Source organism: Thermobia domestica, chromosome 11 (genome assembly GCF_964235325.1).
Source record: "Thermobia domestica chromosome 11, izTheDome1.hap1.1, whole genome shotgun sequence".
NCBI lineage: Eukaryota > Metazoa > Arthropoda > Insecta > Zygentoma > Lepismatidae > Thermobia > Thermobia domestica.
The window spans coordinates 14,689,136-14,715,465 of NC_137464.1; the positions used below are offsets into that span (position 1 = coordinate 14,689,136).

The window sequence follows — 26,330 nt, forward strand, 5'->3', positions numbered from 1 at the left end:
CCAAGATGGTAAAACATGATATTTACGTTTGTACAGTCAAGCTAATTTCAGCCTTATAAATTAAATCTAAAATACTTTCAGTTCACTGGTGAAAATGATATATATATATAGGGTGGCCCAAAAGTAGGTATACTCCCCTGCATTGATGGAAGTATAACATTCTAGTTTATGTGCTTCGGCTCTTCCGAGCTTAAGGTGTAAGTAAAAGCACATTTGGAACAAATAAACAATCAACAGTGGGAACAAATAAACAATCTCTACTTACAAAACATGAAGCTTTTATAATAAAACAGTGAAGGACGAAGCTCAATCCCAAATACTCTATCTCTACGGTAGTTTGAAGCAATATAAGTTTAACTGAAGCAATATAAGTTTAACTGATATAACGTCCCTTAAGAGCCGCCATGGGTTGTATTGTTATGACCTTGAAACTGTTAAATTGTGACAAAAATGTAAAAATATTGAGAGATTTTAAATAGTTTAATTTGCAAAAGTAGTTAATAACTGTTTATTTATTTTATTTTATTTGATGTAACAACTCTTCTTTAATACTTTTTATGTTACTTTCTTTTAGGACGTGACACCGGAAAATTTCCTAAGAGTATTGCTTGGGGACGAAGAGAGAATGAGAGAAATCGGATCTGGCCGAGTTTTGAGATCGTAAGCATAACATTTAAGTCTTTCAAATTTTGTGAGCTTTTTTTTTTCTTTTTTTTTCCTACCTCTGTGGTATGACGTTTGACATACAGTAGATTCACGAATATCCAGCATAATGTGACGGAATGGCAGGTCGAATTAAAAAAAAAAAAAAAAAAAAAAAACGGATAGGCCGGGAGTTTTATGAATTCATTTCTTTGCCTCACCAAAATCGCTGTATAGCGTATAATTTCTCCTCCATAGGCACTACAACTTTTTTTTGGTTTATCATCCATTTTCAAATCTTCACTGCAGTATACTTTAAAAAAAAAATACGAATACTGTACTGTACGTACCGTACATTTATAATCAGGAACAGCGGCAAGTGTACTGTATTGAGGTCCGCTGAACAAGGAGCAGAACGCTACTCTTTTCATGTCACAACTTGTATTTTGCACAATACACGTAGGAGGATCGTAGCAGACGCGTGCTTCCAATGCCTTGGCAATGTTGCCAATGCAAAACCTTCCTTCCGTATTTAATTAGGATAAAAGAAATCTAGGCCGGATAGTACGGAGGCTGGATAGTCGCGAGCCGAATACTCGGGAGTCTACTGTACTCTGTAATTTCTAGACTCCTGGTAAACTACTGAATTAGTTTTATTTTTTTCTTTCTTTCTTTTTCAAAGCCCTTAAAATCGTTGAAAATTGGCAAATAGTCCCGTGAGAGTGCTTGAAATTTATGGGACAAATTATAGTTAAATTAGGAATGAATACCTTTGAACCTCAGTAGTAATCCTAGTACTTGCTTTCCGACATTGTTTAATCCTTTATAAGAGAGAGTTGGCAACATTGTTCGGATTGTGTGATCATTCGGTTATATTGAAGTCGTCTATAAGAAAGAGAGAGGGGAGAACAATAGAAGGGGGAAAGAGAATAATAGAGGGTGCTTTCATATGCATCAGCCCGTAACCATATGTAAGAAGAACTGCATAACCCGGATGCTATCGATAAGACACTCTCATCATCACAAGAAATAAAAACTTTATTATAAAATTCTTGTTTTCATCCAGTTTGGTGAAAGCGACTCTAAGTTGATATCACTGATATTTTATCCTGTTGCTATTTTGAAGACCGATTGGCATCGGAAGTGAAAATTACTCATTTGTGTAGTGTGCAGAACAACGCCTCCTTTGTACAGACCTTTATAAGAATCGTCTTTTGCGTATTTTCTCATAGTCTTAAATGTATCACGTCACTTGCCTTTGCCTTAAAAGGATCAAAGCCCACTTCTGATTGGACAGTGCATCGTGAATAACCAATCACAGGCTTTCTTACTATTTGAGTATGCTTTTAAGGCGTCATTAATGACCGGTCACCGATGGATTAGTGCCACAAATCTTAAGCGCTTCATTTCTTTCTAATTTGTTCTACAGCAAGATTTTAGTTGTATTGTGTAGCACAGGACGTTGTAAGTGAGAATAATTATGTAGCCACATAGGAGTTTAAAATTGAAGCATTTAATTTATATCTATTACCGGAGATCAATTCGTAAACACTCGCAGTATATATATAATGTCGCATACTTTATTTCAGGGTTGGCTGGTTTAAACCACCTGGTTTTTTCAAAAAAACCAAGTGGTTTAAACCAAAAAACGAAAAATGTTCGTAAAAGTGTGTGTTTGTAAAATCTTGATGAATACACATTTGTGGGCTATCACGTTTCACTCCCGTATATTATTCGTATTATATTCAGACCTAAATTCCCTATTCATTACTCAAAAAGATTATACTACAAAAGCAACTTTTTTATATATAAGTTTATAAATGTTTGTTTTGTGATTTTTTTGTAGTTGTTATTATTGTTATGTAATTGCAATCAAAGAAAAATTCTAAATATTGTTTCGTTTCAATGTTCACTATTGATAAAATACATCGAAATGCCGTACTTTGTGTGTGTGTGTGTGGGGGGGGGGATCATATAGACCCCACGAGAGGCGTTTAGTGAAATGAGAAGTATCTTTGGTATCTATTTATGTATAAATGAGTTTGAGCCAAAGTGGACTCAAATAATTCAAATAATTCGCATCTTTATTCACTTTTCTTACTGATATGCAAATTAAGTCGTTGTATTTCTTTAATTTGGACCAATAAAAGTCGTTGTTAACTAAATTAGTTCTTCTGTACTCCATAGTACTTTGAAATTGTCCATATGTAAATCTGTATAATGGTTTCACTTGTGCAACTGTTTATCTTTTTGTCCTTCTGAAATGACTCTTACAGTTATATTAAGAAGCATGATCATTACAACGTATTTTTATCAGGATTCCTTCGTGAGTGAGTCGGCAGACGTATCGCATTTGTGGCCAATTAGTCCTGGTTCCGAGTTCAAATGGAGGACAATTTCTCTCGGATGTAACTCGAGAAGCAGTTTTTATTCCGCTTTAAGCTTATGTGACCCCTTCCACCATAACCCAGTTGTTGCATTATAACATCAAGACGAAACAAACTTATTTCTGTCCATATATGATATGAATATGTAGAGCAAATTATTTAAACCAAAAAAACGTGGTTTAAACCAAAAAACTGTTTTTTTTTTTTGGTTTTTTCAATAAAAACCATGGTTTTTTCCAACCCTGCTTTATTTTGAGTGAATCGTCATTTAGTAATAAAATCCGATACGAAAAGGTAGGTTACGGGGTGTATTTCCTATTATAATGGAAATAGTGGGCTATCACTTGTACTAGAGAGAGAGAGAGAAAGATATAAATAATTTATAACTACTTATTAATAGCCTAGACGTGACCAACCACGTTGCTGCTAATCCTTATATCAAATCTCCTAATTTTGGATGACGATTGACAATGCATTTTATGTTACCATGGTATGAGAGATGATTGTGAATATTATATAAAGTGTCTGCTTTATGTTATATTGGTTACTTCACCGTTTCCTCTCAAACCATCAGACGACAACACGATTTTTCTTTTCTTTTTTTTTTTATACAGCATACGGTGTTGCATAACGACTATTTGGAAAATGGTTTTCAAGATTCACTTTTTTGGATAGAATTATCGATTAAATTGCACCAATGGGAAGCTTCTGAAATAATGTTATTGTAAGAAACTTATAAATAGAGTTAGGAGTTTGTGGTGGACAAACACCGTGTGCTTGGGGTTTTTCGGGATTCTCCCGTTTCCTCTCACTTTCTTCATTCCACGATTTCCTTCATTTGTCATCATCACCATCTCCTTTATCCTAATCGGTATAACCGCGGGACGTAAAACTCAAACGATTTTATTTAAATTTTCTTTCTTTATTTATTTCCTTCTTGTAGTCTCCCGTTCAGTACCAAAGCTGCATGAGACGTAAACCTACAACTTAGCATGGAAACCGAACCATCGGGAGGTACGAACGCACCGAAGGTATGTACGCCGAGCCTTACTTAGTAACCGGCGATGCAGCCTCACTTAAAAAAAAAAAAAAAAAAAAAAAAAAAAAAAAAAAAAAAAAAAAAAAAAAAAAAAAGGCTAGACTTCTGACTTTAAAGTAACATAACATGGTGTTCTAGGACTTGTTTTAGGTAGACTTTTTAATATGACAGGGAATTTTTAGTTCTTATATATCAAAGTGGACAATCGTTTTATGTTTGAGGGCTACTTTTCATTTCAGAAATCATTGTGGTCCACTTGTCTGTTCACTATCCCGTAAAGGGTAGCGTAAAACAATAATAGGGACCGATACAAACAGCATGTCAGATAGCGCTGCAGGCTGCCTGTCACGACTTTGCGGGTCGACCGGTAGCCCGCGGTGGACGCGTTAGCTACTGTTACATATAGTATACTTAGTTTGGTATTTTACACAGTATATTCCACACACAAGAATCCAGATAATTTTCAGATACCGAATCTGAAAGCGGGTCTAAGCCAAAAATAAAAAAAAAAAATCTTCATGGAGATGTCTGGAATTAAGAAAGATGAATTTTTGGTATTCAACATTTTTTTTTTTTTAATTTATTTTGTTTCAACTTTACGTTTCAAAAGCCCTGACTGTGTTCATCGTCAGAGTTAATCTAATTTGAGTAAGTTGAAACAAAATAAATGAAACACGTACGTTTGAAATTTGCACCTGTTAAACCAAAATTTTATTCCTGAAATCCCTAGCTCTACTTTATAAAAGTTTACATTTTATAAACATCCTTTTAAGTGTATTAAAACAACTAAATTTTGAGGAGTAAAATAGATTTTTTTAGTTCCAGTTGGTAGCTGTTGTTGCTTTCCTTCTACTCTATAGTAACTCCATCTGTGAGACAGTTCTATGAAATATTGCAAGCCTATGCGTCGCTGTTCATTCGTTCATGCGGGATTACAGAAGGTTGATCTGGTTGTATCTGGCTGATTTTCAAAATCACTACCTAGGCAAGTCGTGCATCTACCAGCGGTTGTATTCTGTCGGACTACATCATTATGGTCCCGACATCGCAATTCTGCAACAAACTATCCATCCCATTCCATCCACCAGGTTTTCCATAGGCAATGAGGGTACAGAAGCGGAGATGGGCGGAGGAGGTGTTGTAGAGGTCGTTGAGTTAAGTTGATTTTGAGTTCAACGTCCCTCTCAGCAGCGAGGCTATATGAGACGGGACCTACTGATTAACGTGGAATCCGAACCACATGATGTAGACGTCGTTTTAACAATCCAAGTGTGTAGATTTCCTGTGTGTTAAAACATAACACTGATAATGACTCCAGCTTCATAGTTCTGGCGCAAATGCACAAGTGAAAATAGCATGAGCAAATTTGTCGAATATTAACCTGTCACCTTTCTGTATCTGTATCTGAACTGAACAAAACGACCTGTGCGTAATCTTGCAAATATTGATTAACTCTTCGCAGTCTTGATTTGCTTTTATTTTCCTTTATTATTATTATTATTATTATTATTATTATTATTATTATTATTATTATTATTATTATTATTATTATTATTATTATTATTACTATTACTATTATTGCGTAATTGTATTTGCAGGGGCCCTGATGATCATGTTTTTATTAATTTCGTGGACCATGGCGCTCCTGGCTTGCTCGCTTTTCCGTCAGGTGAACTGTATGCTCATGATCTTATCAGGACATTGAAGGAAATGTACAATATGAAGATGTTCGCTAAGGTACAACAATAGATTTCTCTTTAAGATGGCTGGTGATTTTATATATATATATATAAGGGTCGTTGCAAAAGTCACGGCTACTATTTTTTTCTCAAAAATGGTAACGAATAAAAAAATTCTGAAATATGCAAATGGAAGATTAGCTAATATGTAAACATGACATGTGGGGAGATCGATGAACATGCACATGACCATAAAGATATAGCACGAGAAAAAAGACGAAAATTTTTTTGTCGTTTCAAACGTGTTTTACTGTCAATTGCAACAATAGACAATAGTACACGTACCTGTGACGTCTTATAGTCCCTAGAAGTAGACCCCCAAAGAATCTATCACACACTGCCATGGAATGGTCTTAGTTTCTAAGTACTATTGTGTAATGTTGCAATTTATAGTAAAACACATTTAAAACGACACATTTTTTTTGTCTTTTTTCTCGTGCTATAACTTTATGGTGGTGTGTGTGTTCATCCATCTCCCTACATGTAATGTTTACATATGAACTAACCTTCCATTTGCATATGTCAGAATTTTTTGTATTCGTTACCATTTTCGAAAAAAAAAATAGTTGCCATGACTTATGCACTGTTCCTCGTATATATATATATATATATATATATATATATATATATATATATATATATATATATATATATATATATATATATATATTCAGTAGATCAATCACAAAGAAGCATGTGATTTCCATCATCAGCATCAATATTATTATTACTGCTACAAGTAGTATGTGTCTCACCGCTAGGATAAGAGAAACAACACTAAATACAATATGCTACTTAACAAGATGTTTTAAAAATATACAGAGCATAAATAAATAAATAAAGAACCTGTTTCAACAGAATAAAATTCAGTTATTATTGCCAACGAACGATATAACCTAATTTAGCGGCATAAAAATTAATTTCTGATAAACTACGCATGACAATTTATCCTTAAGTGCGTTATTTTGTTTAGCTAGGTGTTATTAATGTTTCTCATTTTTGTACAATATTGTAATTAAGCTTTATCATCAGCCTTACTTTTAAACATTCAACTTGCTTTTTCTACTTTCAATCTTACCTTTGCAAGCTTCGGTATTACCTTTCCTATTTTCAATCTTACCTTTGTAATCTTCGGCATCACATTTTCTACTTTCAATCTTACCTTTGCAATCTTCGACATTACCTTTTCTACTTTCAACCTTATGTTCCCGATCCTCAACACTGCCTTGTCTAATTCCAACCGTACCTTTGCAATCTCAGCATTACCGTTTCTTCTTTTCAACCTTACCTTTATAATCTTTAATGTTATCTTTTCTCCCTTCAACCTTACCTTTACAATATTTAATGTTACCTTTTCTACTTTCAACATTCCCTTCACAGTCTTCAGTGTTACCTTTCATACGTTCAGCAACTAACTTCATATGTATTGTATAGATTTAGAACAGAAAGGTGTTTCGATTTTAATATTCTTTTTTAATTATTCAGTTGAAATAATCACGTAAGAATATTATAAATAGTGATAATAATATTGATTGTTGACAAGTCAACTATGAGATAGATTCATCAGAAAAGCTCGTAAAATATAAAATCCCCGACTATACTCGTGCTCGCAATGGGACCAATATCACGTATGGAACTTGTAAAAATAAGCAAGAAAATAGATTTGAATAATCAAAATAAACACAAAACATAAGAGAAACACCCTCAACAAACACGGAAGAAAATGAAGGCGCCAAAATTTGCTTTATCCCAGGCACTACTGCAGACGAAAACAAAGTGGAATGTTGAATGGAGGAGATTACAATGACATCTACCGGAAAGACACACAAACAACAATTTTAACACCACTATCTGGCAGAAACATAGGAAAACGAGTATAATCGTAATTTTAAAACATGTACGATGAAACAGAATTTAACACGAGTATACTCGGGATTTTAAATTTTTATAAAATTAAACATGTGAGTATTTTCGGGCTTTTATAATAAGAGGTTAAACTACTGAAATTAATAAGTTAATGATTATTTTATGATACGTCTCATTAACCATACTGTGTACTGTCGTCTTGCTAGTATTATAATATAGTGCTTGATGAGAGTGTACTTGATTATCAGTTTGATCTTGGTAGGTTATGTGGTAATAATAGTACAGCATCGATTTTTAGGCTTACAAAAAAATAGTTTTAGTCGATTTTCTCGTAAACTACGCATAAGAGTTCACACTCACCCGTATGGTTTTGTTAGCCCAATGAGCATATCGATTTGTATACGTCTCATCTTTGGGCTCGTATGTATACTATATACAGGGTGATTATAATTAGTTGCACTTTCAAAATGCTGTAAAGAAAGAACACTGGTCAAAATTACTTTAAATTTGTACTGAATATACTTAAAGAGGGGGAAACGGTATGGCATAAGGAAACAAAAGTTCCAAAGTATAGCAGTAGATGGCACTGAAAGCCATGCAGTTAGACATACTTTTGCTCTAGAATTTCTTGCTCACATGGAAGTGGACAATGAATGGCTATGAAACATTTTGTGGACAGACGAAGCCCATTTCCATCTCCAGGATAATTAAAAACCAATTTTTCCCATCCGATGTGATACGACCTTGCCCTGGTGGATAGGATTTTCACTAACAGTGCCACAACTATTGAATGACTTGGAAATCAGTTTTTCCGTCACATAACCGAAACAATCATGCACATTGAACTGTACAGTTTGTTTAATAAGCAACTCATGCCAAAGCCGTCGTATTTCGATTCAAAATGTGACTTGTAGCCGAATCTACTTTCGTTATGCATCTTACAGCAGTTATGCCATACCGTTTCTCCTTTCTTCAAGTATATTCAGTTCAAATTTGAAGTCATTCTGACCAGTAGTTCTTTGTTTACAGTATTTTGAAAATGGGACTTTAATTATAATCACTCTGTATATTGACGCATACAAAAGTTAAATTTAATATTGGCTTCTAATTATACTCAAATTTAAATTTGGTTAGGGTTTTTAAAATAATTTCCTGTTCTTTTCATGTTATTATAGTTGGTGTTGTATGTTGAAGCATGTGAGTCCGGCTCAATGTTCGAGTCAGTTCTTCCAGACAATATAAACAGTAAGTCTATTTTTAATAGTATCGTCTTCTGTTTTCAACTTTACCTTATGTTCTCATCCATTCCTCTTTTATCTTTACTTTTCCCCGATTTCTTCAGCTTTATCTTTATCCTCAACTTTACTTTTGAACCTTCAACTTTTTTTCTACTTTGAGTCTTACTATTGCAATTTTCACTATTATCTTTTCTGCTTTGAACCTTACCTTTCCGATCCTCAACATTACCTTTTCTAATTTCAACCGTATCTTTGCAATCTCAGCATTACCTTTTCTTCTTTCAGCCTTATCTTTATAATCTTTAATGTTATCTTTTCTCTTTTCAACCTTACCTTTACAATACTTATTGTTACCTTTTCTACTTTCAACCTTATCTTTTTAGTCTTCAACGTCACCTTTTCTACTTTCAACATTCTCTTTGCAATCGTCAGTGTTACCTTTCGTACTGTCAACAGTACTTTTCCAGTCTTCAACATTACCTTTTCTACTTTTATCCTTACCTTCCCAATTTTCAGCATTGTCTTTTCTGCTTCCAACCTTACCTTCCCAATCTTTAATATTACCTTCCAAGATTACTTTTTCTGCTTTCAACTGTACTTTTCCAATTTTCAAAATTGCCTTTTTTACTTTCAACCATACCTTTACAATCTTCCTTATTACCTTTCCTACTTTCAATCTTGTTTTTCCAGTCTTTCAACATTACTTTTTCTACTTTTAGTCTTGCCTCCCCAATCTTTGGTATTATCATGTTTGCTTTCAACCTCACCTTTTCAATCTTCAGCCCTGCATTTTCTCCTTCCAACCTTACCTTCCCAATCTTCAGCATTAACTTTTCTATTTTTCAGCTTTACTTTTCCAATTTTATAATTTTTTTTTTTTTTTTTTCAATTTTATCTTTCAGCATTATCTTTTCTGCCTTTAGCCTTCCTTTTCAGTCTTCAGCATTAATTCTCGTTCTAACCTTCCCTTCCCCATCCTCAGCATTACCTTTTCTGCTTTTAGCTTTATTTTTCCAATGTTTAAAATTGTTTCTTTTTACTTTCAACCCTACTTTTACAATCTTCAGTGTTACTTTTCGTGCTTTCAACCTTAATTTTCCACTCTTGAATATTACCTTTTCACTTTGAGCCTAATTTTCCCAATCTTCAACGTTACCTTCAGGTTTACCTGTCCATCTTCAGCATTACAATTTCTACCTTCAATCTTACCTTCCCATTCTTCAACGTTACCTTTTCTATTATCAAGTTTACCTCTCCATCTTCAGCATTACATTTTCTGCTTTCAACCTTACCTTTAAAATCTTCAACGTCAGCCATTTCTATTATTAGGTTTACCTGTCCATCTTTAGCATTACATTTTCTGCTTTCCACCTTACCTTTCCAATCTTCAACGTTACCTTTTCTACTTTTCAGCTTTACTTTTCCAGTTTTTGTAAATTTCTTTTTCTACTTTCAGCCTTACTTTTCCAATCTTCAGGATTACTTCTTCTGACTGAGATCTATGGCGCACTCTTGTAATACACTTCTCTTGAAAATGAGGTAGAGTTGTGGGAAATGACCTTGTTCTGTGCCAGGTAATCTTGCATAATGTGTGCACCCGCCAACCTACTAAATGGCAATCCTGATGTAGTTAAAAATTTACGTAAATCATTAGTCCTCCCTTCATAACCTTGATGCTGTATATAGGACGTATAGCACATTCAATCAAATTCACATTCTCCACCTTCAGTCGTACCTTTTCTGTCTTCAACTTTGTCTCTGTTATCTGTTATAGGGTAAAGAAGATCGAAATTAATCGAAAATATGGTGTGTTTAGAATACGAGCAATTCTTTGTTGCAATAACTTATCTATGTATTCCTTAGTAGAAAAAAAAAAGTAAGAGTTTAAGACGTGCATAATGAAAGCACGTATGTTGTGTGTATATTGTGGTTTAGAGCATCCATGGTTGTAGCTTGAAACCTAAAAAGCTTTAACTTAGAGTCAAGTGTGCTGAATTTATAAAAAAGCTGTTACTATTGGAATGAAAGTTATGGTTTTAGTATTTCGTGCGGCAGCATTCACTAATTTACACTACAATAGTCAATCCGACTAATCCCGCTATTTTCCCTATTTTTTCGGTGTTTTGTTACACGAACATTATAGACGATCAAAAAGTTTATATTTCATAGTTGCGAGAAAACAGTGTAAGTTGATCTCGACGTTAGGAATAGTTCACGTAAATGATGACTCGAAAAAAATTATTTAGACGTCAGAGGAGGGATAAGGCTTCGATATTTATAATATTGGGTTAAAGATTCGTTTTCGGGTGCAAGAAAGCTGTTTAGTAAGGTTCCGACTTCGGACAAGTTTATATTTGGGTAACTAAGAAAATTCATTGATTTCGGGAGAGGGATGCAAAACCTAAAAATTTTTCGTAATAGCTGCCACGGAAGTAAAATTATTCTAATTTACAGTTCGAGAAGACTAGTTACATTTGTTGGATTGACTTTGGAAAAAGCCTAAGTCAAATTTATTGTTTTAGAATACGAGAAGTAATTTTATTAGGTGTAGACGTCAGTACAAGATATTTAACGCGACTTGGTGAAGCGAAAATGATAATTACAGTCCGGATTTATATGCAAAATGCATGTTTACAGTAATATGCAGAAACGTGTGGAAAGTTTTTTTTTTTTTTTTTTTTTCGACGGACTTGTAAGGATTCGTTTGAGACGCATATAAGTGCATTCAGTTTGCACTTTGAGTTGATTTCGATGTGCATGCATATTTCGTAAACTTTGCAGGACACTGCATATTTCCGAAATTTATTGCTGCATACAAGCATATTTCAGAGAATATCACAAGAAAGTAGGTTATATTTAAAGTGAACTGAATCACTTTGTAAACGCAGATGTAGAATAAAATGTATATAATAATACAATAAAATGTATCCTAAATTAGTCCACCTGACTTGTCTTGCACACGGTCTTCATCGCATAGTAGAAACAATCAGATGCCAATAACCGGAAGTAAACGCGCTTGTACCAAATGTAAGAAAGTATTTGTGAAAGCTCCATCGCGCGTACGTATCTTTCGCGAAGTTGTGAAAAATGTTCCGCTATCTTCGCAACCAGTTTTAATCCGATGGGGCTCGTGGCTAGAAGCTATCGTATTATGTAAATAACTTGAATCAAGTGAAGACAGTTGTAGACTCACTAAATCCCGATGATGCAGTCGCTGTTTACAAGTGGCAATGCAACCACTTGTCAAGAATATCTGAAATTAGCAGACAATTGGAATCCCGTCACAATTCTTTGCAGTATTCTCTCTCCTTGTTCGACGAATTATCGCAGACTTTGTCCAGTGAAACTCACGGTGTTGCGAAAATAGCGTCAGATAAACTTTGCCAATTATTTCGCAAGAATCCCGGGTAGAAAATAATATGTGACATTGCAAATGTACTTAATCTTGAAAACAAGGAATTGGAAGAGGACCTAACACACGAATGCATTTGGTGTTTGTCACATGCACCAGTGACTTCTGCTGATGTAGAAAGGAACTTTTCAATCAACAAAAAGTTTCCCACTGATAAACGCAGAGGATTTACAGAAGAAAACGTAAGAAAAGCGTTGACAGTTCATTGCAACAGAGGTCATTAAGGTAAGATATTTTTGTACGAAATTGAGATTTTATCTTCTTAATGTCTATTTCAGCGCATAGGTTAAACTTTTTAAATGCATTAGAAATAATCATTATTTCTTTAATAATAATCATTTCTTTAAATGCATTAGAAGCTTGGATCATGGATATTTAGTTTTGTTTTAACTTCGTCAGGAATTATTAGAGAATTATTAATCAACTGGTTAGTTGTTGCTATCAAAGAATGTAGTGGATTGCATTTACACACAGTGAAACGGGATTTACGAGCACATTCATGGATTTTTCACTATATTGTTGCCTTGATATTATTACATATTTGTTTCCTGTGTCGGCTTACCCATTATATATGGTCTTCCAAAAATACATAAACCCAACGTTCCATTAAGCATAATCTTCGCAGAGGAGTCGTCAAATGTCCACAACTCGAAGAGGATGTAAGAAAATGGGTTGAAGACCAAAGGAAGGAAGGGGTTGCAGTGTCTACAAAGATGATAATCCACAAAGCAAAATCTATGGCAGAACGTACAGGTATCACTGATTTCACTGGTTCAACTTCATGGTGTTCCCGATTCTTGAAAAGAAATCGCCTTTCTATGCGTGTAAAAACTAAAATAGCACAGAGAATGCCAGCTGAATATGAGGACAAAATTATACAGTTTCATAGATATGTCTTATTTCATAGATATGTCTTAAAAATCAGAAAACGTAAACAATTTCAGCTTTCGCAAATAGCCAATATGGATGAAGTACCTCTCACATTTGATGTACCTTTAAATAAAACAGTGGACTCAAAGGGCAAAAAAACTGTTACTGTGAAAACCATTGGTCATGAATAAACTCGTTACACTGTTGTGTTATCATATTGTGCAGATGGAACGAAATTGAGGCAATTCTTGGTATTTAAAAGAGAAACCTTACCAAAAGAACAAATACCAAATGGTGTAGTGATTTACGTTCATGAAAAGGGTTGGATGGATGAAAACGGAATTATGATGTGGATAGAGAAGATGTGGTCCAGGCGCCCTGGAGGACTCGTAAGGAAACCGTCCTTACTTGTTTGGGATGAATTTCATGCCCACAAAACAGAGGCTGTCAAGAAGAAACTGCATGATATGAAAACGCACATAGCCGTAATACCGGGAGGATTGACAAGCCAGCTTCAACCTTTAGATGTTTCTATCAACAAACCTTCCAAGGGATTCATGAGAGAGAAACGGAATACGTGGATGAGGTCTGCTGACTTCGAAGTCACTCCCACAGGAAGAAGAAAGAAACCCAGTATCTCACAAATATGCGAATAGGTGAAAGCATCATGGGATTAAGTGAAACAGGAAACTGTCATAAAATCATATGAAAAATGTGGAATCAGTAACGATATGGATGGTTCTGAGGACGACTTACTGTATGAAGACAGTGGTAACTTTGCTTCTGGTGAAACGGCACGTGATGAAGTTTCAAGTTCTGCTGATAGCAGTAACAGTGATGACTGAAGTCTTCCAATGTGACAAAACAAGTTTGTGATCTTTTTGTCCAAGCCATTTAGATGAATGTAACGTACATGGAATATGTTCTTGTATTTTTGTCATGAACGCATGTATTTTTTCTCTCTTTTTACAGTATATCTGTTTACATTTTATGATTAAAGTAAATAAAATATAACAAATGCTTGAACAAAAAATTATGGAAATTAATAAAATTTTAACATATTATATTTTTCTGTAAAATCGTTCCCAAAAAAACGGGGTGCGTCTTATACGCCGGCAAATACGGTATATAGGTCAAACAAAAAGGAATATTTATACCAGAATCGCTGAGCACATTCGCACGTTCAAATCGCGTAGCTTACAACAGTTATCTGGATTGGCATCACATCTCAAAGAAAATAACCACAACATTGTTAATTCATGTTTGATCGGAAAACCAAAAACAGCAACTGAACGGAAAATTAAAGAAGCTTATTATATTCATAAGAAGAAACCGGCATTTAATTCAGATAAAGGTGACATAAATGCTATTTGGATCAATGCTTTTGCTACTCATTTTCGCCGTCTGGAAGATAATGAAAAAAGAAAAAAACTGTAAATAACAGTGAACTGTGACAAGTGAATTACTATTAACATATGTCTAATTATAGTGACAAGAAGATTTTTACTTCGTACATTTTAAAAATTCTTTTTATGGTTTAAATCCTTTTTGAAGTGTGCCTAGGCTGACGATGAAGACGATGTTCATCGAAAGTACTTCCTAGTAATGAGGTTTGTTTCTTGCGATGACTATTAGCCTTTTACTTACATTATTTCTAATCATTATCACCGTTCGCAATATAATGATAATTTTTAAATGCATATTTTAGTGTATATTTTTTTTATACTTTTCGTGCATATTTGCATACTTATCTCGGGATGGTTTGTGCATGAAAATCCGGGCTCTAATGATAATCAATACCTTTCAGTTGATTCCCATAAACCTTAACTCTTTCTAAGCGATTAAGGCACTTCTGCTAGTAGTAATATAAGAGTAAACATGGATAAGTAACTATTTTTCCAAGAAAGAAAATATAAAAAGGAATAGACCACTTTGTGTTTGGTTGGAAGTTTAAAATACTAGAATTGGATGTAACCTCGGTTAGTTACGAAAATATTTTGATATTTTGCTAAAATTCTTGCTTCCCTTATCTATACACAATCATTTCATTTTACATACTTTCTCAAGTTACAAGTGTTAGGGAAGAGAAATGATAGAACCAGAGTTCTTCCTCTTACGTACAGTTGACAACCTTGGATTGCTAACTAACTAGATCCAAAATTCAGAGCTTTTCTAGTTTATATGGTCTGAAGATGCAAAAAATTATTGTTTTTAAATATATATATCATTCATTAATATGCATACAGAATAATGTTAATAGATAAGAATTAATTTTTAACACCATAAGAAAAGCCTAAATTTATAACTAAATGGTTCCGTTTTTTATTTTCAGTATTTGCAACAACGGCCGCCGATCCTCAGGAATCTTCATATGCGTGTTATTTTGATGATTACAGAGAAACTTATCTTGGTGATGTTTACAGTGTAATGTGGATGCAGGATTCAGACGAGGTAATTTATGATTGTGTTTTACATAAGTTTAACGTTTTACATAAGCATTATTTTCAAGTATACTTACAATGGCATATATCAAAACTTAACTAGAAGCTCTGTGCGAGGGACCCGGGTTGGATTCCTGCTGGGAGCTAATGTTTTTCGGGACCCACAGATACCTCACGTAACACATTGCTTAAAAGGGGCTTTAAACTCCAAATTAACCAATCATATGTATGAGGTCTTTCCACGTCATTTCGACAGTGCCGTCCGAGCTATAATTTTGGATTTGAAATTTGGCCTGATGGTTGAACAGGGTTCCCACAGATTTGGAAAATCACGGAATTTGATTTTTGTGAGGGAAATTATTAAATTGTCAGGAAAACAAAGTAGTTATAAGATTATTTAGGATTCAGAGATGATGTAACTCAACAATATAGAATAATAGGTTACAGATACATTAACCCATTTATTCCCAAATTAATTTTTTGTTCACAAATTTCGTAATTTTTTGATAGGCCAATTTTCCATAATTGCGGACAGTTAGTCCAATGCGATGATTAACTTTTCTGTTAACCCATATTAGCTACCTGATTAACCATGTTCCAATAATGGAACAGCGGGCACGACAAGGTAGGTATAAATTTAAATAAAAACTAATACCAACTTTGAGTTTGAGTTGCTGTATTGATATTTGTTAAAGTATTTTAAAAACCAACTAATTTCTAGTATTTATATAGAGCATACAATATTATTTTTAATGAGATATGCAGAATAAATTATTATTATTACATATAAAATGAATAATCCAAATCATATACTCACATAGAAAGTTATGCCAATGAGTTCTGTCACTCTTATCTAGCAACGATTGGAGTTCCTAAATCTAAGAAAGACAGAGTCTCTATAACATGTGATTTTATCGTGTATGAAATTCTAAGAAGCATCGGGAGTGCAATGCAATATTGCACTTTTGGTACATTTTTGCGGTCACATGGTGGTTGTTTTTCGGCACTAACAATCAAATGATCTTCCATGTCGTATCGAATTTCTTTGGCCACTCTTTTTTCAACGCTTTTCACTCTTGTTGGCGTTCCCTCCATACTCTTGTGGGATGCGTATTTTCACAGATAAATCCAGACATCTCTCGTGTGAATTCCAATAAATTGAGTTTATCGCCTTTATTCTTACAACTCTCATGCAATGCAGTAACGAAGCGTTGACAACAGACACACTTATAGGAAAAGCAATCAGCTGCCGGAACCGGAACTTTATGGCCATCCCTAGTACCGGCACGAAGATCCGAAAACCCGGTTTCAGAACCGGACCTTAGGAACCGGTTTCAGAACTGGTTCTAGACATGGATCCGAAAAACCGGTTCCAAACATGGATCCGAAAAACCGGATCCGTTCAGACCCGAAAACCGGTTCCATCAGGAACCGGTTCTGGCCATCCCTAGCCAGTACCACTTCTTCTTTCGTATGTTGATTCTTAAATTTGAGATATTTTCATCTAAGCAATTAACGCCACCCAAGAAGAGATTGTAATTGTTAAACGCGCTGGCAAATTTAGTTTGATGTCCTTCTTTAATGTCCAATTTCACCTCTTAACTTTGGCCATGGGATGTACTCCTGCTTGAGTTGATGCAATGGTAACAATATTTCTGTCATTTTATCGAATTAGGGCTATACCACTGTTGTAGTCTGTTACCTGATGAAATACTCCTCTTTCTCGCTTTTCCAGTTGCATTTTCAACTCTATTTGCCATAATCGTTCCAGTTGCGCCATATCCTTGGTCTTTTATTTCTTCCGATAGGCGAAATGGGGTGAAATAATTGTCAAAGCAAAAATTGTAGCTGGATTCCCCCTGGCAACGCCGAGATCAAATCAAGAACAACACTTCCTCGTATACCAACGTTCAACTCCTGTCGTGTATTTCCAGTTGTTGCCCCTTTGATAAGTTTCTCCTCTGATAAGGTAACCCAACCGGGTTCACAAACACCAAACTTTATAGCCAAATCTAATTGGCTTTCCTTGTATATGTTGTTTTACACTGTGTCGTCCATAATACTGTGTCATTGCTTCATCTACACAAAGATTTACTCCGTTGTCTTAATTATTTAACCATTTTTCGTTCAGCATATCCCACAACTTTCTTACCTTTGCAAATCTATCGTTACTGTTGATGTTTGTGTTGTCACATGTGTGGATGTATCTTAAAATTTGTTCAAATCTGTTTTGTGATATGGCTGACGCTATTGCTTCGTTATGCGTATCCTCACTTTCATCCCAATACATATGGTATATTGGCTCTTGAACGTATCCGCTTAGAAGTACAGCAAGAAGCATACATTTCCTCCAAAAGAACATTTATGTTTCATTTCATACTTTTGAGAGGCATACAAATTAGAATACGAAACTATCATAGTTATCACATCATCATGAAAGAAATACTCAAATTTCTCAACAGAAGTGAAGTTCCTATGAAAAAACTCTGGTAGTGTCCATTCTTTTTCTTGTATGATCCTCTAACTTCATTCTATGTTCATGTATCACAGATGTAATACGAAGATCTTTTCTTTCCTAGTGTTAAAAGGCTGAAAGAAATTTATTTTGCGATGGGAGTAACACTGCAGACGTAGACAAAAAAACAAAATGTTTTATTTGCATAATTGGTACTTCTCCTAATGAAATTTACTCCTCAGTTGTTTCGTACGTGTGCAAATATGCACATGTCTACTCTAGAATAACAAAAATATACACATGTCTACTCTAGAATAACAAAAATACACACATGTCTACTCTAGAATAACAAAAATATACACATGTCTACTCTAGAATAACAAAAATACACCCATGTCTACTGTAGAATAACAAAAATATAATTACACGTATCTACTCTAGAATAACAAAAAGATACACATGTCTACTCATGTCTACTCTAGAATAACAAAAATATACACATGTCTACTCTAGAATAACAAAAATATACACATGTCTACTCTAGAATAACAAAAATATACACATGTCTACTCTAGAATAAGAAAAATACACACATGTCTACTCTAGAATAACAAAAATATAATTACACATATCTACTCTGGAATAACAAAAATATAATTACACATATCTACTCTAGAATAACAAAAAGATACACATGTCTATTCTAGAATAACAAAAATATACTCATGTCTACTCTGGAATAACAAAAATATACACATGTCTACTCTAGAATAACAAAAATACACCCATGTCTACTGTAGAATAACAAAAATATAATTACACATATCTACTCTAGAATAACAAAAAGATACACATGTCTATTCTAGAATAACAAAAATATACTCATGTCTACTCTAGAATAACAAAAATATACACATGTCTACTCTAGAATAACAAAAATATACACATGTCTACTCTAGAATAACAAAAATATACACATGTCTACTCTAGAATAAGAAAAATACACACATGTCTGCTCTAGAATAACAAAAATATAATTACACATATCTACTCTAGAATAACAAAAATATAATTACACATATCTACTCTAGAATAACAAAAAGATACACATGTCTATTCTAGAATAACAAAAATATACTCATGTCTACTCTGGAATAACAAAAATATACACATGTCTACTCTAGAATAACAAAAATATACACATGAGTTTCCACCGGTGATCGAATTCAAGTCTCTCACAGCGAAGACGTGTACCATGTTGCCATGGGGTAGCTCTAAAATTTCAAACTTTGCAACAAAAATCATATTCTGACAAAACATAAGTTCTAGCCTCCCTGTAAATTAACTGTAATTCCTAATAGTGCAATTTAATGCGTGCTAAGTATTAACTCAATTACCTGTTCTATTGTTTTTAAATTTTAATATCACTTCATTTCATTTAGTTATACTTATTTAAATGCTACATTTTCACTTTTGAGATTTTGCCAGTTTCCATGCTATTTTAAACTTATTTTGCCATCAATACAAGGATTTAGATGCGACCCCCTTTTCTTTATGAGGAAAGTACAATAATCGTTATGGTATGGTCATTAGGCTAGTGATTGAAAGAGTTATCTGTCGCTGGTTCGAACCCGCTCAGAACATGGGGATTATGTATTGACTTTCTAAGATTAATTTTTGATCGTCTCGTGTAACCTGAATGTGTGTGAACCGACGGACGTAAATCAGTAAATTAAATAACAAAAAAGCACACTTTCGTGCGGTCTTGTATCTTGTACACAAGAATATTCTATCATTGTATCTGAAGTATATTACAGGTTTAAAGTAAATAAACTTACTCTCCAATGAATACGTTTACCAACAGGCAGGCAGAAAACTCTGAAGAACTATCTGAATCCATGACAATAAATAGATTACTGTTGACTCCTAATATGCACAAGTCTTTTTCTTTCAGTTACCTCCCTTAAGGGAGAATTATAAAGGAAGTCCCAGCCTTAAGGCCTTGTGGATTACGTCACTATATTTGTTTTAATTATAAATTGTTTGAAATAAATAAATGTACTAAAACGGCACGAGCCAAGATGGCCGAATTTGCCTGTTTTAAGTAAAATTGTTTATCACACTATTAATGTAATAATAAAGAAGGATAAGCGGCGCATAAACATATTGAAAATGAAATATAGTATATGAAAATTGTAACAAATAATAAAATTGTCCAAAGTAATGAATTGTAAATAGTAAAAATCGAATAAAAAATGAAAGCAAAGCTCCCCAATACTTACCAATAATGTGTTTACAGCGCCATATGCACAAATAAAGTATTGTATTCAAACTGTTGCTTGGTATCACAATAAAGGTTTAAAAATAGATTACCAACAATGGGATTACTCTTCTGTAATTTGTACGAAATGGAATTAGTTTTAAAATAACCATTGTTTACAAACTTATAACTTCTTAATCAAGGCCCGAAACAAGATAATTATAAAATTTTGGTAATTTGTGAGGTCATTAACTAGGAATTAATCGTTAGGCCAATCTCTCACCCCCTCCCCCCCCAAAAAAATTAAAAGTAGAATATTTTTCTGCTTTCCCCTCCATTATCTAATAATTAATTATTAATCCAATATCGTAAAGATATTAGTCCAAACTTCCATTAATCATTTATTAGTTACTGTATTATAACTATAAAGCCTAAATTCAATCTTGATCGTGGTTCTTTTGATCAAAATTGGGATAATATAATCAAGCTTTGTAACATGATGCAAAGTTGACTAGTCACTAAATTGTAATCTGGTAGTACTCATATATAAAAACTTTCACACTGAGAATTTCCATAATCTGTTATGATTGTATATTTTTTTTTTTAATGCAGTTTTTCATAGTTCTTAAGATTCTAACAGATATAGTGACTTGCAACTTAGAATCGTGGTGGTTTCAAGAAGAAACACAGTTCGTTATAGCTAATACATCATTTAGTGTATTGCATCAGTATATCTATTATTATATTTTACAGTGCATTGTGAGTTCGGTAGTTTTTTTTTTTTTTTTTTTTTTCTCCAGTTTTTCAAGTGGAATCTTGTTTCATGATTCTTTGGATGAAGAATTTCACAGCCGGAATACGTGAAGTTTGGTAACTCCGTTTACAACTTCATTGACACTGTTTACCTCGACATAGATGTCTGTGGTTTTTAAGAAACTTCGAAATAATTGGTCTTTTAATAAAATCCAAATACACTAATGTATTGGAAAAAAATGCAAGAAAAAGTCTAATACTCATCACAAAAAACAAAATATTTTCTAAGTCTAAGCGCTTTCGGAAGATCCTTCTTCCACCTTCAGCTTAGATCCAGTTCGAAGAGAATTGGATCCATGGAGGAGAAATGTGGATAGGTTTAAAAAAAAATGGTTAAATAGATTAAAAAAATGTGAAGCACAAGTCGTCTGTCAAAAATGAACACATGCAAATGGTCACTAACTCGTCACTGTTCACTGTTGTTCACTGCTCTTTCCGTACCTTCCAGACAGCAAAAATATGTAGTGAAAAGATCTACAAATCGTATTTATGTCTCTTTTATCTAAATTGAATATAGGTTTCTCTTTATGAATGTAATAGGCTTCTTTAGTTTTACGTGCAGTTGTTGTTTTTGCTTTCTCTATCAAACATGAACCCGCAATGCTATGGTTATGGTCTTTAAGATGCGCTGCCAATCCAGATAACTGTTGCAAGAGATTTCGATTTGCGAGTGTGCTCAGCTATTCTAGTACAACTATTCTTATTTGTTTGACCTATATATACTTTGTCACACTGACATTTAACCCGATAAATGCTACTACTATGTTGAGGATCTGTAGAAAAATGCTTTAAAATTTATTATATATTTTTCTGTAGATTTAGGAGGAACTTCAGAAACTTTGATGTTGTGTTTTTGCAGTATCTTCTTAATTTTTACTGAAAAATGCGGGACCAGAGAGACACAAATCCTTTGTAAGTCTCGCCATCTGTGCTAATGTATTACTTTGTTTTCTTATCGTTGTACAGAACGGCGGACATGTAAGTCTTAATTTATTATTTGCAGTGTACTTTGGTTATTGTTATGTACACTTATGTCCAAAATTATTGTCGCATGTCTGTAAATATGTTGTTGTAAGAATATAATTTGATAACGAATTCGCTCAGTATTTCTTATAATGTTAGTATATGTACAATCGGCAAAGAGATGTATGTGGCAAATTTCATCTCAAAAGAGCAGTAAATAAGAACAATAAAACGAAAATAAAACTTTCTTGTCCATTTAGCAACATTTTATTTTACTCATTCTAATTTTCGTATTTATAATTTTTTCCTATGAAATTTAGCACAAATATATATTTCCCAATTATACACATAGTATCAGTATTAAAAGTACCCTGCAAAATCATTATCAAATTATATTCTTACAAGAAGACAGTTATAGATATGCGACAATCATTTTGGACATGAGTGTACACTTTTACTATACTGTTTTCACTATTTTTCGGTAAATAACTTTCATAAATTTAATATGGGTAGACAAAGATATAGGTGTTAGATAAGCTGACATGATTTCATTTCTTTGATTTTCAGGAAAACTTAAACCGTGAGACAATACATCGTCAGTTCCAAATAGTTCGAAGAGAAACGAACACCAGTCACGTGGAAGAATATGGAGATTTGGACATTGGATCAATGCATGTTTCGGAATTTCAAGGGACCGAAACTGCAACGACGTTTACCAGTAATAAGCCAGAAATAACAGTGAGTACATTAGACAATTTTCCGTCTATACGTGTTAACTATTGACATAGTTTGCTTTTCTTGTTTTAAACTCGCTTATTACAGTAGAACCTGTCTGTAATGAAACTTGTCCTCAGGAAAAATGTGTTCCAAACCGAAGAACGTTTACGGTCCTTGATGTTTCTACAAGATTTCCATACAGTGAAACATGTGTTAAACGGAAACGGAACGTCTCAATGAGGAAGTGAAAAGTTATTCAGACAGTGGCTAATAAGAATATTTGTTGTTGTTCTAAGCCAAGGTTCCCTGTTTCTTAATTCAATTATCTAAAGATGTAGGTTAAAAACTGTAAAAATTCTGTGCTTGATCGGGAATCAATCCGACACAAAGCATATTAAAAATAACTATAATAGTAAAACAACATTTCCTGGTTCTAAATTTCACATTACAATTGGGAAGTTTACAGAATTATGCAGCGAGAAACCTTGACAGAATTGTCCACGATTTTCATTTTCCCCTCAAACGAATTGTCAGATACTACCTTTTACTTATTATTTGTCAAAATCCTTTCCAAATATTTTCCCCATTTTTCACTGTAATGTTAAACTGCATTCAAACTATACCTAGATCTCTATGAAATACGTAAATATCTCTCAGCAATAATAATAATAATAATAATAATAATAATAATAATAATAATAAAATAGTAGTAGTAGTAGTTGTAGTAGTAGAAGAAGAAGAAGAAGGATAGTGAAGCACGTAGTGAGTCGAAAAACGTTAAATTTTAGGTGATTTTTGGAAGGTATTGAGGTTTGTCATACTGTTCATTGTTTGCTTTAAATTCGCAAGAAATCTTGTCATATTGTCGTAAGAATTTACCCCAAAATGTCTAGAACTTGAATACATTGGTTTGAATAGATTGAAATCACCATCTGATAGAAATGTCGTGTATAGCGCACCATAGACGCACGCACTTGCATTACCAACATGTATGAAAGGTTTCTTTCATCATGCATCTTGAAAGAATTTTTTGCCCACACACGTACCAACGTGCTGTCCAACATACTGAAAGTAGTTGGAGAAATGTGGAGGACGAGGAAACGCGTGCTTTTTCTTTCTGCACGACCTTGGCATGCGACGGAGGAGAGACTCACGTGATTTCTTCCGCTGTCGTGATTGGCGGACCTAAATATAAAACAGCCACCTTGCATGAACGAGCCCATACACGGTAAACATGCACGCAGAACGGCAAAAACATCAAACATGTTTTCAGAAGATTTTGAAAACTTTTAACATGAATGAACGAGGCCATACACGATCAACTTGCCTGTGGTTTTATCATTTTTCATACAAGTCGGGCTGTTTCTTCAGGCATGTGTTTACGTGTATGGGCTGCTTATGACATAACAGTTTTACAAACAAACAAACAAAAAAAAAATAAAATAAAATAAAATAAAATAAAAATAAAAATAAATAAATAAATAAATCGTAATTTATTGAGCTGAGCGAAGCGAAGCTCTTATACTCGGGTTAGTTGTTACTAGTTGTCCATCCGAGCCTTTGGTCTGCTGCGCCATCAAAGACAGACACAGAAAATAGGTTCAAATCCAAAGATACATTGAATATTATATTTGTCTTGCGTTCATGAATAAAATGAGAGATGGTGTTGTAACTAACAAATATCAGTATCAAATACATGCAATTATGTTGTTAGGTGACTAAACAAATTACAAATTATTAGGGTACTAGGCATGTTAGTGTTCAGATATACGAGGGTTGGAACTTAAATAGTGGCAACACTGCTGTGGAGACGCTGCTATGCAATGAAATGTACTAGTGGCGCTGATAGCGCACGTTGTTGACATACCTACCTAACCTCCGAGCAAATAGACTCGCCCGTCGCACGTCACCGGCAGGCGCAAAAGCGAGGAAAGCACAGTCACTTGTGAGCGAGCGGTCTAACGTAAAGGAACCCATCGTGATGCAATTTTGCGCATGCCCAGGAATTCCTTCAGGATGCGAAGCACAGTCGTATGCGCTAATCCGGTTTCGTGGGCGAGCTCACGAATCGTCAGGTGTCGATCACTATCCACTAACGCGGTAACAGCTTGCACTTCCTCTTCAGAGACGCTAGGACGACCTGTCCGATGCATGTCTGCCACAGTTTGCCGACCTTCGTTGAAGGCTTTTACCCACCGTGCCACTGTTCTGTACGGCAATGCCGATTCCCCACACGCCTCTTGAAGCCCTTGATGACACTGTTGTGCTGTACGACCTCTGGCACATTCAATCTTGATCCAACTCCGTTGTTCCTGTTTCGAAAACATAGTGACACCTTTACGTTAGACCGCTCGCTCACAAGTGACTGTGCTTTCCTTGCTTGTGCACCTGCCGGTGACGTGGGACGGGCGATTCAATTTGCTCGGAGGTTAGGTAGGTATGTCAACAACGTGCGCTATCAGCGCCACTAGTACATTTCATTACATATTGTCTCCACAGTAGTATTGCCACTATTTAAGTTCCAACCCTCGTAAATATGGTTAAGGCCCTTGTTCTATTTTAAATCCTATTTTGAAATAATTAAATTAAAACTGTACAGTTTTTAAATTACGTTATGAGGATTGTTACAAAAGTTCTAAGTTTACCTATGAACGGAGTATTAGAGAATTTATGGTTGGTGTTATCTTTGAACATAAGACCCTTGACAAGTTAACACATTTTGCCCATCGGTGTTCAAGTGCGTTAATACCGCTGGTAAAAAAATGATTTGTCGAAGGCATGTAAAATTTCATTTACGGCATGCATGACGTCATCAGCAGTGTCAAAATGAGTACCTTCTAAGTTCTTTTTTGAGCTTTGGAAAGAGGTGAAAGTCAGAAGGTACCAAATCAGGTGAATAATGTGGGTGGGGGACCCATCTGTAACCGCAATTGTGAATTGCTGCCATGGCAATGACTGACTTGTGGCTAGGGGCATTGTCTTGATGGAGAAGTACATCTGCTGTCAGTTTCTTACAACGCTTCTGCCGATTATTATCACGCTGTTGTCGTAAAAGACCTGTATAGTACTCCCCAGTCACAGTTTCCCCTTTGGAAGATAATCACCATCACTATCCGTTCCGAATCCCAGAAAACTGAAACCATCACTTTTTCATCTGAGGGCACTGACTTGGCCTTCTTTGGAGGGGAGTTGAGGGATGTTTCCATTGCTTGGAACTTTTTTTTGGACTCTGGTTGGTAATGGTGGACCCAGGTCTTATCTACTGTTATGAATCGACTGCGAAAGGCAAATTGTCAATATAATGGACAAGCACAATATATAAGTGAATAGGATATATGTCTGCAGCTCGATAGAATTTACCTCGTAGAAGGTAGAGAAGAAGATCAAGAATTACAATTAGCTAATTGCGACTAACAACTTACGTGAGAGAGTGTTTATTTACAATGTATAGAATTTAGTGATAGGTTTAAATCAATCTTAAAACACAA

The 26,330-nt window shown here is 34.4% G+C and overlaps 1 protein-coding gene across 2 annotated transcripts in view; it reads left to right on the forward strand.

Moving 5' to 3' along the window:
• The window catches only part of LOC145663912 (legumain-like), an 83,465-nt gene that overhangs the window by 32,507 nt on the left and 24,628 nt on the right, over positions 1–26,330 (forward strand). For both annotated transcript variants that reach the window (XM_081730096.1, XM_081730097.1), the window contains exons 5-9: positions 575–660; positions 5,667–5,805; positions 8,849–8,918; positions 15,526–15,644; positions 22,693–22,863. In XM_081730096.1, the coding sequence (XP_081586222.1) occupies positions 575–660; positions 5,667–5,805; positions 8,849–8,918; positions 15,526–15,644; positions 22,693–22,863 (585 nt within the window). The remainder of the gene's footprint in view (positions 1–574; positions 661–5,666; positions 5,806–8,848; positions 8,919–15,525; positions 15,645–22,692; positions 22,864–26,330) is intronic.